The 13,053-nt window shown below is 37.2% G+C and overlaps 2 protein-coding genes across 3 annotated transcripts in view; one reads left to right on the forward strand and one right to left on the reverse strand.

The window, feature by feature from the left end:
• The first annotated feature begins 1,015 nt into the window (after nucleotides 1-1,015).
• Nucleotides 1,016-8,677, forward strand: LOC125877862 (auxin response factor 19-like). Its single transcript, XM_049559138.1, has 13 exons — nucleotides 1,016-1,430; nucleotides 2,028-2,140; nucleotides 3,381-3,479; nucleotides 3,573-3,629; nucleotides 3,821-3,976; nucleotides 4,062-4,146; nucleotides 4,246-4,336; nucleotides 4,552-4,716; nucleotides 4,826-5,024; nucleotides 5,116-5,257; nucleotides 5,724-7,558; nucleotides 7,651-7,841; nucleotides 8,104-8,677. Exons 1-13 carry the CDS (start codon nucleotides 1,358-1,360, stop codon nucleotides 8,234-8,236), a joined length of 3,339 nt encoding a protein of 1,112 aa, XP_049415095.1. The 5' UTR covers nucleotides 1,016-1,357; the 3' UTR covers nucleotides 8,237-8,677.
• A 78-nt stretch (nucleotides 8,678-8,755) lies between these two features.
• The window catches only part of LOC125877863 (L-arabinokinase-like), a 28,707-nt gene continuing 24,409 nt past the window's right edge, over nucleotides 8,756-13,053 (reverse strand). For both annotated transcript variants that reach the window (XM_049559139.1, XM_049559140.1), the window contains 9 exons: nucleotides 11,316-11,403; nucleotides 10,864-10,907; nucleotides 10,669-10,764; nucleotides 10,506-10,582; nucleotides 9,916-10,131; nucleotides 9,675-9,840; nucleotides 9,460-9,531; nucleotides 9,148-9,351; nucleotides 8,756-9,055 (listed from right to left, as the gene is read on the reverse strand). In XM_049559139.1, coding sequence (XP_049415096.1) covers nucleotides 8,936-9,055; nucleotides 9,148-9,351; nucleotides 9,460-9,531; nucleotides 9,675-9,840; nucleotides 9,916-10,131; nucleotides 10,506-10,582; nucleotides 10,669-10,764; nucleotides 10,864-10,907; nucleotides 11,316-11,403 — 1,083 coding nt within the window. In that variant the 3' untranslated portion in view covers nucleotides 8,756-8,935. The remainder of the gene's footprint in view (nucleotides 9,056-9,147; nucleotides 9,352-9,459; nucleotides 9,532-9,674; nucleotides 9,841-9,915; nucleotides 10,132-10,505; nucleotides 10,583-10,668; nucleotides 10,765-10,863; nucleotides 10,908-11,315; nucleotides 11,404-13,053) is intronic.

The raw sequence follows: 13,053 nt of genomic DNA on the forward strand, positions 1-13,053 counted from the left end.
GATCAAGAGGAATCTCCTCATCTGGAGATAGAAAGAAGACTGAGCTTTCATTTGGTTATAAAATTTGTAACTGGAATTGTTTGGTCATGAAAAAAAATCACTTTTTTTTAAAGTGGAAATTCGAAGTACGTTTGGCCATAAAATTTTATAATTCAACTTGAAATTGAATATAAGAATTTTCAAGAATTCGAAAAAAAAAAATCTTCATTTTTCACTTTAAATTACTCACAAAAAGTAAAAAATAACTTCAATTTATAATTATTGCCATACACAACTTCGACTTATAAGTATAATTTTTCACTTTAATTTTTTTTCAGTTTCATAATAAAACATGATTAAACACCCACGGCATTTTTGAAGCATGGAATTATGTTTGGGTATGTTTTTTCACTTGAAAACTTCAAAATTTTACAAGTCTAAATTAAAATTTCTCCCAAAAATTAAACCAAAATTTGGAAACTTAATATTTGAAAACAAAAGTTTTTGACCAAACAAATTTTAGAAACTAAATTTTCAAAAGTATAATTAAAAATCTATTACCAAACGCTTGCACATTAAAGAGAGATATAATGAAAATAATAGAAGAACCACCAAAAGATAAAATGCAGTGGATGCAATTTCTCCTCCTCCCTTGATCAAAAATTTCACATTCAAATTTCAAGTCGTGAATATTAAAAAAAAAAAATCTTGATAGAAAACACTCTTATGAATAGAATTCTACCTAACACAAATTTGAATTAATCAAACTCCAACATAAATATCAAACATCACATAAAAGATAAAAACAATAGAAGGGGAATTTGTTCATTATATTTGATCATATTATAAAATATAAAAGTATAAAAACAAGATGAATATGATTATTATTATTAAACATCCTTTTGTCAAGTTTCACCTCAATGGTCAACTTTGCTAGGCCATAACCAAGAAACACAAAAGAATATATAAAAAAGAAAAAAATATACATACACATATGAATATAAACTATTATAGTATTATTTATCCACACAGAGAAGAGAAAGAGAAAGAGAAAGAGAAAAGGGGCAAAAGCCATTTCTAAAGAGCAAATTAGAGAGAGAGATAGTGTTATGTGCTGTGTGCTCTGTGTCTGGTAAAAAAGGGGCCAATTTAAAGCTAAATTGCAGCATTTGGTCTCTCCAATTCTCTACACACACCTCTTTTTTTACAAACCTTCCTTTGTCTCCCTCACCTTTCTTTTTTTTTTCTCGTTTTCCGGTCGCCGGAAAACGTACAATCTTCTTCCCGTCAGATCTAATATAAAGTTAAAAAAATGAAGCTCCGGTGAAATTATCTGGAGTTTAATTTTATTTTTGTTGATCGGAAAGAAGATATAAAAATGAAAACACCGGCGAATACTGCCGGAGTTCAGCAACATCAACAGCAAACTGTTAACGGGAATCCTGCTGAAGGTCTGTCACTATCTTTGCCTTCTATACATATATATATATATATTATTATTTTTTCGTACGTATATACTTTCCCGATGCATTGTAACAATCGTTGATTCATCGAACAAATCAACTTCTCTTTCTCAACTTTTTTTTTTTTCTATTTCTTCAAAAGAGCATATTTTTTTTTTCTTTACAAATGAAATTTTCCTGGAAAATATTTTTTCTTTTCATTGGAAAGCAAAATGGAAACACTTGCACGTTTGTTAAAAGTTGCTTGCTCCGTCCGTCCACTTTTAGTTGTCCTGGTTTTTTTTCTTTTAGAACCAATGATAGATGTATTTTTTCATTAAAAATCACAAGTTATAGTTTTTTTTTTTATAGTTTTCGAATATTTTGTTTAAATTATTGAATTAATGTAATTTAATTTAATTTTTGAAATATAGTTAAATTGATTGTCGAGACAACTAAAAATAGACGGAGGGAGTAATAAGCAAAGCAAGTCTTTTTTTCCTCAAAAAAAAAAAAGTGAGAAAACAATTCTCATAATTTATCAATTTATATTACCAATAATTTTTTTTTATTTTTTTGGAAAATAATTTAAATTTGTTTTTGCAGTGGAGAAGAAAAGCATAAATCCAGAGCTATGGCAGGCCTGCGCCGGTCCTCTAGTGAACTTACCGGCGGCTGGGACCCATGTTGTTTATTTTCCACAAGGCCACAGTGAACAGGTTTAATTTTTTTCGCGATTCGGGTGAAACTTATAATATTGGAAATTTAAATTTCATATAATAATGTGTCGGCAAAAATAAGAGAACAATTTTTTTTATTTTCTTATATGGGGCTATTTGCTAACGTGAGCCGATATGGTGCACATTATTAACATTCACTAATTTTGGTGTTACTAGTTGATTTTGATAGTAGAAATGTATTTATTTTTATGTCCATGTTCTAGTGAGAGTAATTTATTAATTTTTGGTTTTTTTTGTTGATCTATTATGGTATTATCTTTGGTGTAACATGCAATTTGTGTCAGTATCTATCGTTGTATTTTATTGGAGAATTTGTTATTTGTTGTTTGTTTATGTATATGCTTACATGTGCACGTGCATACACTATGTATTTACCACACGGTTTTAGAAAAAGAACAAAGATGAAAAGATAGGAAACATCATCTTTTAGTATCTTTGACTATGATGTTGCCAAACAAATATGGTAGTGGGGGTTGTTTAACAGGAAAAATATAATTTAAACTTTATGGTTTGGCTAAAGTTAACAAAGGGTTTCTTTTTTCGATCTGCTTTGATATGTTTTTTCTTGAATCAAAAACAACCTTTCTAAGGGTAGAGTGTGTACACTCTACCTTCCTCGGATACAAATAAAGATTGAAAAGAATTTTTAGAATTTCTTTAGCAAACCTTAATGATGAGAAAGAAAATGCACCACAAAGTGTGGCGGCTAATAAAGTGGGATGAAAATCATGAAGATTGAAGTTTAAATTCTAGAAAAGACAAAAAAAAAAGTTGGTTGATTTCTTCCGGCTTGTTTATGACTTGGTGGACAGAGTTACTGATGGAAGGTAACATGTACTTCGTTGAATACATGAGATGCATGCAGGTTGACCTGAAAACCGTTGATATTAAACAAAAATATGTCGAGGCGGAAAAAAGGAAGGAACTAGGAAGATAATAAGAAGGAAATGAGAAGTTAGTAGGAATGTACTTCAATGATGATTTTGTTAAATAAAACTTGAATATATTTTGGTAAGTAGGAAAATTCTGAATCTTTTGCCTTTTCTTTTTAGTCAAATTTTGATTACTTTCAAGAATTTCTGTGTTGCAACTGAAATGTATGTCATATAGCTAGCTAGTGTTGTATCTAGAATGGTTGTCTGGTAAAGATTAGTCGTGTACGCAGAGTTATATATTCAAGGGTCTAATTTGTTTTACTCTTGCATTTGAACTTTTTCAGGTTGCGGCATCTATGAAGAAAGACGTAGATGCCCAAATACCAAACTATCCAAACCTTCCATCAAAGTTAGTTTGTCTCCTTCACAATGTTACCCTGCATGTACGTACATTCGAACTTCAGTTTCTTTAATATTAACTGTTTTTTTTGAAGCCTCTGCTATTCAACAATGATGATTGTATTTTTTGTCATTAGGCGGATCCAGAAACAGATGAAGTTTATGCACAAATGACACTGCAGCCAGTTCCTTCAGTATGTTTCTTCCTCACTGTATCTAACATTAAAAGGCGATTATCCCTATTCTTGACTTTTTTTTCTTCATTCGGAAAAAGAGGAAGGGGGTGGGGGGGAGTGTGAGGTGGTCCTCCATCCGTGGAGGATCTCAATTATAGCATATTAAGATGGAATTTAAACTCATTTAGTGAACCTTCGGTCATTTGCAGTTTGACAAGGAGGCATTGTTGAGATCAGATTTGTCTATGAAAGCAAATAAGCCACAAACAGAATTTTTTTGCAAGACCTTGACTGCCAGTGATACAAGCACACATGGAGGTTTTTCGGTCCCTCGACGTTCTGCAGAAAAAATATTCCCGCCTCTGGTAAGAGCATAGTAAAGTTTCTCATTTGATACATTTTGGTTGTTTCTCTAGCTTTTGTGTGATAGGCGTGCTTGTTCATTCTCAGGATTACTCAATGCAACCACCTGCTCAAGAACTTGTGGCCAGAGACTTGCATGATAATTTGTGGACCTTCCGCCATATTTATCGCGGTACATTTGTTTAGCTGCTATATATGGATTTACTTGGCCAAGCAAGGCTAGATAAAATTTGGCTTCTTTCCTATGATTTACCTATCTCTGGTGATCCAGGGCAACCCAAACGCCATTTGCTAACGACAGGGTGGAGCCTCTTTGTCAGTGGGAAGAGGCTCTTTGCTGGTGACTCAGTTTTGTTTATCAGGTAATGATACTGGCAACGACATGCCACCTTGAATGTTGTATCTCTTTTTTTTTTTAATTGTAACTATAAACTGATGACTAAAAGAGAGTAATAAGTAAGATCAATGAAGGGATCTGACTTCTGAGGCTTCAAAAAGAACCAATTCACCTGTTAGACTCATTTTTTATCGTTCATATGTTTTGGTCATTCCTGACGTTTGTAATCTATGTCGACAGGGATGAAAAGCAGCAGCTTCTACTTGGAATTAGGCGGGCAAACAGACAACCAACCAACTTATCATCATCGGTGTTGTCAAGTGACAGCATGCATATTGGTATCCTAGCAGCGGCTGCCCATGCAGCTGCAAACAACAGCCCGTTCACTGTGTTTTATAACCCAAGGTCAATGCATTTACTTTCTTATTAGGCGGCCAATACATTTCGCTTTGCAACTTATCAATCCTTCTGATTGTCATGAAAATTAATATTCTTAAACCTCTAATATGAACAGGGCAAGTCCTTCAGAATTTGTCATCCCTTTAGCCAAGTATTACAAGGCAACTTATAGCAGTCAAGTATCACTTGGCATGCGATTCCGCATGATGTTTGAGACAGAAGAATCAGGAACTAGAAGGTATATGGGCACAATTACTGGCATCAGTGATCTTGATCCAGTGAGGTGGAAGAATTCACAGTGGCGCAACTTGCAGGTATATAAACTGAAGTTCTCTATAACTTGTATTCTATCTTTAATTAACTACAGGATGTATTGACACCTTCAAACTTGTGAACTGTAATTAGGTTGGTTGGGATGAGTCAACTGCTGGGGAGAGGCGTAACCGAGTCTCAATTTGGGAGATTGAACCAGTAACAGCACCGTTTTTCATCTGTCCTACTCCACCATTCTTTAGATCAAAGCGGCCAAGGCTACCTGGAATGCCAGGTAGTGAGCAAATTACAATCAGAATATGACTTTATCTCTGCTTTTATTTTTTATTTTTTTTAATTTTTGGAGAGATAGTTGGATAAGTTTGATTTTACCATTTACTCCACTGACCATGAAGTTAAACTGGTAATTAGTGCACGCCTTTCTTATGGAAAACAGAAGGAAAATATTTGTTCTTACTGAAAAGAGGGCTTTGAATGAGCGTCCAATGGGATTTAGGAGACAGACATGCCTTTTTGTCCTTTCCTCTTCTATCTTTGATCTACAAGCTTTCCTTTCTTGTATTACTTGAATAGCTTATGATATCGAACAATATCGCTGAACCTAATTTGAAAAGGCGAGCAATATCTCAGGGAAAATGAAATATAATCCTGTTATGAATATTACTTTCACCTCCAAAAATCATTCAACTATAAACTAAATTCCTAGATTTCTAATCTGTAGACTGTGTCACTTCTTGCAGATGATGATTGTTCTGATCTGGATGGCCTGTTTAAGAGGACAATGCCATGGCTCGGTGATGACTTTGGCATGAAGGATCCGCAAGGTCTTCCAGGCCTGAGCTTAGTCCAATGGATGAACATGCAACAGAATCCTTCTCTGGCTAACTCAATGCAACCAAACTACCTGCATTCTTTGTCTGGTTCTGTGCTACAGAATGTTGGAGGTGGAGCGGACCTCTCACGTCAGTTAGGTCTACCAGCACCTCAGCTTCCTCAGCAGAACACTTTACAGTTTGGTGCCCAAAGGCCAACCCAACAGGTTCAGCAGCTCGACCAGCTTCAGAAGTTACCAACTACCACATTGAGTCCAGCAGGCTCCATTTTGCAGTCGCAGCAACAGTTGTCGGATATCAGTCAGCAACCAAGACAGAACCTAATTAACCAATCAGTGCCTACAAACCATGTTCAGGCCCAGCTTTTGCAAGCGCAAAGTCTTGTGCAATCTCAGAATGTCCTACAGCAACAACAATCATTTCAAAATCAGCTGCAGAGGAATCTTCCTCAGAACCTGCCACAGCAACAACAGATTATGAATCAGACTCAGCAGCAAAGTTTCATGCCACCCCAGCCGAGTGATCCACTTAACCAACAGCTGCATTTCTCTGATAACCAATTACAGATGCAGCTTTTGCAGAAGCTACAGCAGCAGTCACTTCTAGCTCAACAATCTTTACTGCAACCATCCCAGCTTATGTCAATCCAAGATCAGCAGAAGCAGTTAGATGTATCACAGAACTTTTCTAGGTCACTTGCAACAAGCCAAATGCTAGATATGTCTCAAACCACGTCCACCTCCACGTCTCTTTCCCAGCCACAAGTTGCCCAGCAGCAAATGACGATAAATAATAGCCAGTCTAATCTTCGTTTTGCCCAGCCAAATCAGCATATGAAGCAACAGCAGCAGCAGCAGCCAGGAATTCTACCAGAAATACCCGGACAAGTTTGCCAGATTCTACCACCGACAACTAATCAGCTTTCCGCAAACTGCAGTAGCTTCTTAACAGGAGCTGTAGGTGGAGGCCAGTCGGTGGTTACGGATGATATCCCATCATGTTCCACCTCACCATCCACCAACAACTGTCAAAATGTAGTTCAGCCAATTATGAATGGTAGGATCCATCGAGGCACAGCTGCAGCGGATGAAACAACCCAGTCTTCTCTACCCCTTTTGAGTTCCAGTGGATTAGAAGCTATGTCCCCTAATAGAAATCTAGTTAAAGATTTGCAGCAAAAACCTGATGTGAAGCCCTCATTGAATATCTCCAAGAGCCAGAACCATGGGTTTTCAACTCCTCAAACATATCTTAATACTGCAGTTCCCCAGATGGATTATTTAGATAGTTCATCTTCAGCAACCTCTGTCTACTTTTCTCAAAATGATGTCCAATTGCAGCAGACGACTAACCCGATGTCTTTCAGTTCTCAAGCAGTCATATTTAGAGATAGTCAAGATGGAGAAGTTCAGGGTGACCCCAGAAATAGTGTTGCTTTTGGAGCAAACATGGACAATCAGTTAGGAATATCCATGATGCCTGATTCTTTGATCACAAATAGCTTGGTGGGGTCAAGGAAAGATGTATCAAATAATATCTCATCAGGTGGAGGCATGCTTTCCAGCTATGAGAATCCCAAGGATGCACAGCCTGAACTATCATCCTCAATGGTCTCCCAATCATTTGGAGTTCCTGATATGGCCTTCAATTCAATTGATTCTACCATAAATGAAGGCAGCTTCATGAATAGAGGTGCCTGGGCCCCACCACCTCAAATGCCTCGAATGCGGACGTTTACCAAGGTAGGTTAACAGTAAACTTGACAAATCTATTTCCTACCTCACATTGTTTTGAGTTAAGAGTACTAAACTTTTTTGCCTCTATACTCTCAAAGGTACACAAGCGTGGTGCTGTTGGAAGATCAATTGACATTGCACGTTACTCAGGCTATGAAGAGCTGAAACAAGATTTAGCTCGTAGATTTGGTATAGAGGGACAACTGGAGGATAGACAAAGGATAGGATGGAAGCTTGTATATGTGGATCATGAGAATGACGTTCTACTTGTTGGCGATGATCCTTGGGAGTAAGTTCTTGAACTTTGCTTCTATCTAATTTTCAGTATTTGCATTTTCTATACAAGCAAACAGCATATGCCCTTCCTGATGGTTAAGATTTCTTGAAAGCCACAACTTCAAAGTGAACCTCCTTATAACCATACAACCTCTATCCCATAATGCATGCATCCCATGGACACTTGATAAAAGTGGCCTAAGCTGCTTTTACAATCCTCCACATTCCCTTGCACTTGTACATACTTGTGGTGTACTGATCATATGATACTTCAGGGAATTCGTGAACTGTGTCCGCTGCATCAAGATTCTTTCTCCACAAGAGGTCCAACAAATGAGCTTGGATGGAGATTTTGGGAATAATGTTCAAAATCAAGCTTGTAGTAGTTCAGATGGAGGAAATGTGTAAATTTAACTGGCTAAAGTTCCATTCTTAGAAACCTCCCACGATTGGTTATTCTTCCCTTTATACACGATAGAACACGTAAATCAGCTCTTCCATGGTTGAAAAGAGCTGTCGCTAATATCTAACTGGAACAAAGCGGGAAGTGGGTGTGCTTCATCACCTCACCGGTCCAAGTATGGTAGCTCGTGTTACAAGGGGGAAAGAACTGGTCAAGCTTAGGTAACCATAGAAGCACAAGATGCATGCTACAAGAGTTTAAAATTTCTTGTTTCCTTTGCACGAAAAGTTTCTTAAGAGCATTTTCAATGTAAAATTAAAGTCCTTGAAATATGTATGTAGTGTTGGAGTGTATAGTTGTTCAGAATGTTCTCTGGTTTTCCTTTAATCTTTTAATGGAAAATCTCAAAAGTAAATTTCAGTAGCTGAGTTGAGACTTTAGTTTCACTTCATTTTATCCCTTGGCTCTTTCTTACGTTATTCTTAAAGAGGCCAAATAGAGTAATCACAAGGTTAAAGGGAAACTAGTAGAGAGGCAAAAAGCCATACTAAATCAAATTATAAGATTGAGTTGTTGCATAAACATTACTTTATGATCAGCGTCTAAGCAAATATTGTTTCAGAAAAATGAAAAATCATTGATACATCGAGCTCAATGTTGTGTTGTGCAAACGTTTCCAGTGCTAGAACTCCTACACTTTGCCTTTAAATCTGTCTACTCTTTAGAAGGCGTATTTGGAGATAACCGAATTTTGCAGCTCCAGGCGAAGAACCTTCAAACACATATGGTGAGAATCCAGTGGCAGCTTTGTATCTTTGCTGAATCTGCAGATAGAAACGCAACAGTGAGAAGATCTTGCTACTAAAACAGAAAAGACATGAATGGCTTAACTACACAAACACAAACTTGTATCTACCTCAACAAGTTGTTCATTGCTTCTTAAACAGTTCCTCCCGATAACACAAACAGTTCCACCGGAACCTCCACCTGTTATCTTTGCCCCAAATAAAGTCCCACCTTCAGATTCTGATGATTTAGAGTGCTGCATTTCTTGTACCAAGTTAACCAGCCTATCTGTCCCATTTGATGCAAGACCACAAGCACTGTAGCTGAAATGGCACTGCAGTATGAGAAGCACTTGGTCAGAAAACCTTTAAAGAGTTGAGAGAAAATTTCATAAAAGAATCTGCTCTAGAACAATAACAAAGACATGAAGCAAATCATGTACCTGATACATTAACTCCCCAAGAGCACATAGTTGATAATTGGAAGGTGTAGCTGATAATAATGCTTTGAAAGCCTGATAGTAATTGATACACATGTCAGTCAATTGTTCGTTATGAATATGAGAGATCTAATAGCATCAGGAGATAAAAAGTGTATTCAGACTAAAAGAACTAGAAACATTATTCAGACTTTGAAAAGAAACTTCAAATTGTGGACCTTGACTCGGAAGTTTTCATAGATGGGATGCCTAGTGGGTGCTCTCACAGCATAATTGCGCTCTTTATCAATTGTGGTTACAGAATCGTCATGATCAAGATACTTCTCCACAAATTCTTGTCCAGATAAAGACTCTGGAAGTCTAGTTGCATAAGATGCCTCATATCTGAAATTATAAGATATATTAGACATAGCAAGTAAAAACAAGACAGAACTACAAACTATATATACATAAACAAACCTATGAGCTGAGAGGTTGCAAAGGTAATCCAAAGAAGCCTCTGTTTCAAGCAGATTCTTTCCATCTTCATCAGCATTGTCAGGGTTGGACCTGTTGATTTGCTGAGTGGAAATGTTTGACAAGGAGGAGCACAACTCCACAGACGCAGAGGACTTTATTATCTTCTTACCCATAAATGCACCAACCCTAACAGATTTGTAGTCTGAACCACCAACACTGCAACAAACTCTCATAAGTACTAGGAATTAGGAAAGAAAGAGAACATAAGGCCAAAACATAGATCGTAATTTGGTTGAAATCAGTTAGTCCTTAGGCGGAGGAACTGAACTCCACTCTAGCTTAATTGGTTTCTTGCTCCAAACTTGGAAAAAAAGAAGGCAAAATCATTCTTGATCAGCTCCATGAGAAATGCTCTCGAGTTAATCTTCCTTTATTTTATTTTATTATTATTTTTTAAGAACTTCCTTAAATAAATTTAACCAGAACTTTCAAATATGACATGAACAGACAGTAATGTCTTACTTTAGATTAAAAACAAACTTGACGGAGATAGAGAAGGTTAAGGGAAAATACCCATTGGGAAGTTTTACCTGTGTCGTATTCCAGAATCAATTCCCCAAAATCGGATGGTGGGTGGTATGTCAACAAGTCCTAGAACCTCGGCAGGCTAAAATAAGAAGTGAGTGCTAATTCTGATCTCACGGTCAGTCCCATTAACAATGTAAACACATTGCACAAAAATTTGCTGCATACCTGACACACCATAGCAAGAAGTTTGTTGGCCTCTCCACATGCAGAGGCCATCTGATCCATCACTCCGCAAGGAGCTCCAACAATATGATTCTCCACCTATTGAAGAGAAAGAAGCTTGAGCTGGAAAAATGAGGTTTTACCAATACAAGAAACAGAGAAAAAAATATGGGAGGACAAAATGAGAGAAGTACGTGCCTTTTGGCAAAGCAGAGCCAGATGTCTGGGGTCAATGTTCAATCCTGCAAAATGAACGGTTGTGCAATTCAGTCTTCATTTAACATAAAAGGAAATCCAGAAACTGATAATTGTTCCTTTCAAATCAGCCAGATCTTCCAAATTTGGGATTTTTCGCATAAATTTGGAACCAGAACAATGAATGGACGAATTTTTCTAAACGCCTGCCCATTATTCAAATTTAGCATTAGAATTTAGATCTAAATGAAGTTCCATAAATACGAATGCAAAGCAAATATGAATAAAAAATGTAGGAGACAGATATCATCAAAATCCCTAAAGTGACTACTGAAAAATCATCAAGTTATGTCACACATTTGTGTATTTGTGATAATGGATACTCTCGGAATTATAAGGGAAATTATTTGTTATTTTTGTGATGAAGGAGGGTATTCTGCAGATAAATGTTGTACCATGAGCAGCAGCAACAGCAGTCATGCTGGCCACTTCTATAGCAGCAGAAGAAGATACACCTTTGCCCTCAGGAACACGAGAACTTACCTGTGTAATCAGGTCACAAAAAACTAGCTTGGTAAGATGAAACAAGCAAAAGAAGGAAAGTGGATACTGTATTTGTACGAAAAGACCCTCTTAGTAATTTATGACTGACATAAATTGAAGTGTTAGAATAAACTATGTATACAATCCTGAAAATATTATGAATATCATTAAAGATCAATTAGAGTGGTTCATTCCCTGTAATCAAGTAATAAGGTTGATTACCTTTCCTTTCTTACAACATGTACGGTGCTGTTTAACCCCAAATAGTTGAGGGAATAATGTACAGAGTTCTCTCAATTCCTCTTCTCACATGGTATCATAACTAGACCAATCTCGATTCTTGGTTTGCCTAATATTGACCCTTCCATGTTATATTATGTATGCTCCATATGTCCAGTCCTAGGTGTGTGGGGTGTTAAAATTCCCACGTTGCTTGTGGGATGGGTAATTGGTCTTCATATATGGCTTTGGGAGATCTCACCTCGAGAGCTAACTTTTGGGGTTGAGTTAGGTACAAGGTCCTTTCTTAACAAACTACATCAGCCTTATTGTAAAGAGATGGATTATGCGCCTAACTCAACCCCAAAAGCTAGCTCTTGAGGGGAGGATTGCCAAGTTCATATAAGGAGACCACCCATCCCATTTTCATCTGATGCGGGACTCTTCAATACCCCATCTCACACCCAAGACAGGACATCTGGTGCGTGGGCAATTTAATATGGGGGCTTAACATCGATATCCAGTCACTGGGATGAGTTTTTTTCTTTTTTTTTTTTGATAAACTAAGATGTTTCATCACAAAAGAGCATCAAGTATATGCATAGCTATAAGGAAAGGGAAAAAACAATAATTGGGATGAGTTCTGTCCTGATACCATATAAAATTAGGTTTTGGGCGTATCATACACCCCAAAAGTTAGCTCAAAGGGAGGAGGATTGCGCAAACATTATAAGGAGCGCAAAGTCTCGTCCTTCATCGACATGGGATTCATTTCATTCATCACCACGTAATATGCTGCCTTTTTAGTTTTGCTTTCTCACAATCCTCTCCTCGTGCGATAGTTTTTGAGGTTGAATTAGGCCTAAAATCCATTTCTTACATGGTAGCAAAGTCAGGCTCGATCCGATGTGGACTACCAGGGTTCCGAACAATCACGGAGGGTGAAATACCCCCAGTCCTTGAATGTGCACACAATGAACCGTACAGTGGAACCCCGAATAAAGATTGTTCGGATCTGGGCGAGATGGGGTGTGATGAATGAAATGCATCCCACATCGATGAAGGACGAGAACCTAGGCTCCTTACAAGGCTTGGGAAATTCTCCTCCCTTTGAGCTGTCTTTTGGGATGTGTGTTAGCCCCAAAGCCTAATTTGACACTAATGAAATAGTCAAACAGAAAAGGTAATTGCTACATCCATTTAACTTGTGAAAGAATGGGTCAATTCAGAACGCCTGTCTATGCTGATACAATGAAGTATCACATGTCTGTCAACTCATTATAGTAACTGTAATTTGAAAAGTGATTGGTTTTGTACAAAAAGGTCACCCTGTTCAGATAACAGGAATTTGCTTCACATTCGGCTTTTTTTATTTTGTTTGCAGATCTGAGTGGGTTACATCACGTAGTGAATTTCTAAATTTAACTCATC

The sequence above is a fragment of the Solanum stenotomum genome, chromosome 9 (genome assembly GCF_019186545.1).
Source record: "Solanum stenotomum isolate F172 chromosome 9, ASM1918654v1, whole genome shotgun sequence".
NCBI lineage: Eukaryota > Viridiplantae > Streptophyta > Magnoliopsida > Solanales > Solanaceae > Solanum > Solanum stenotomum.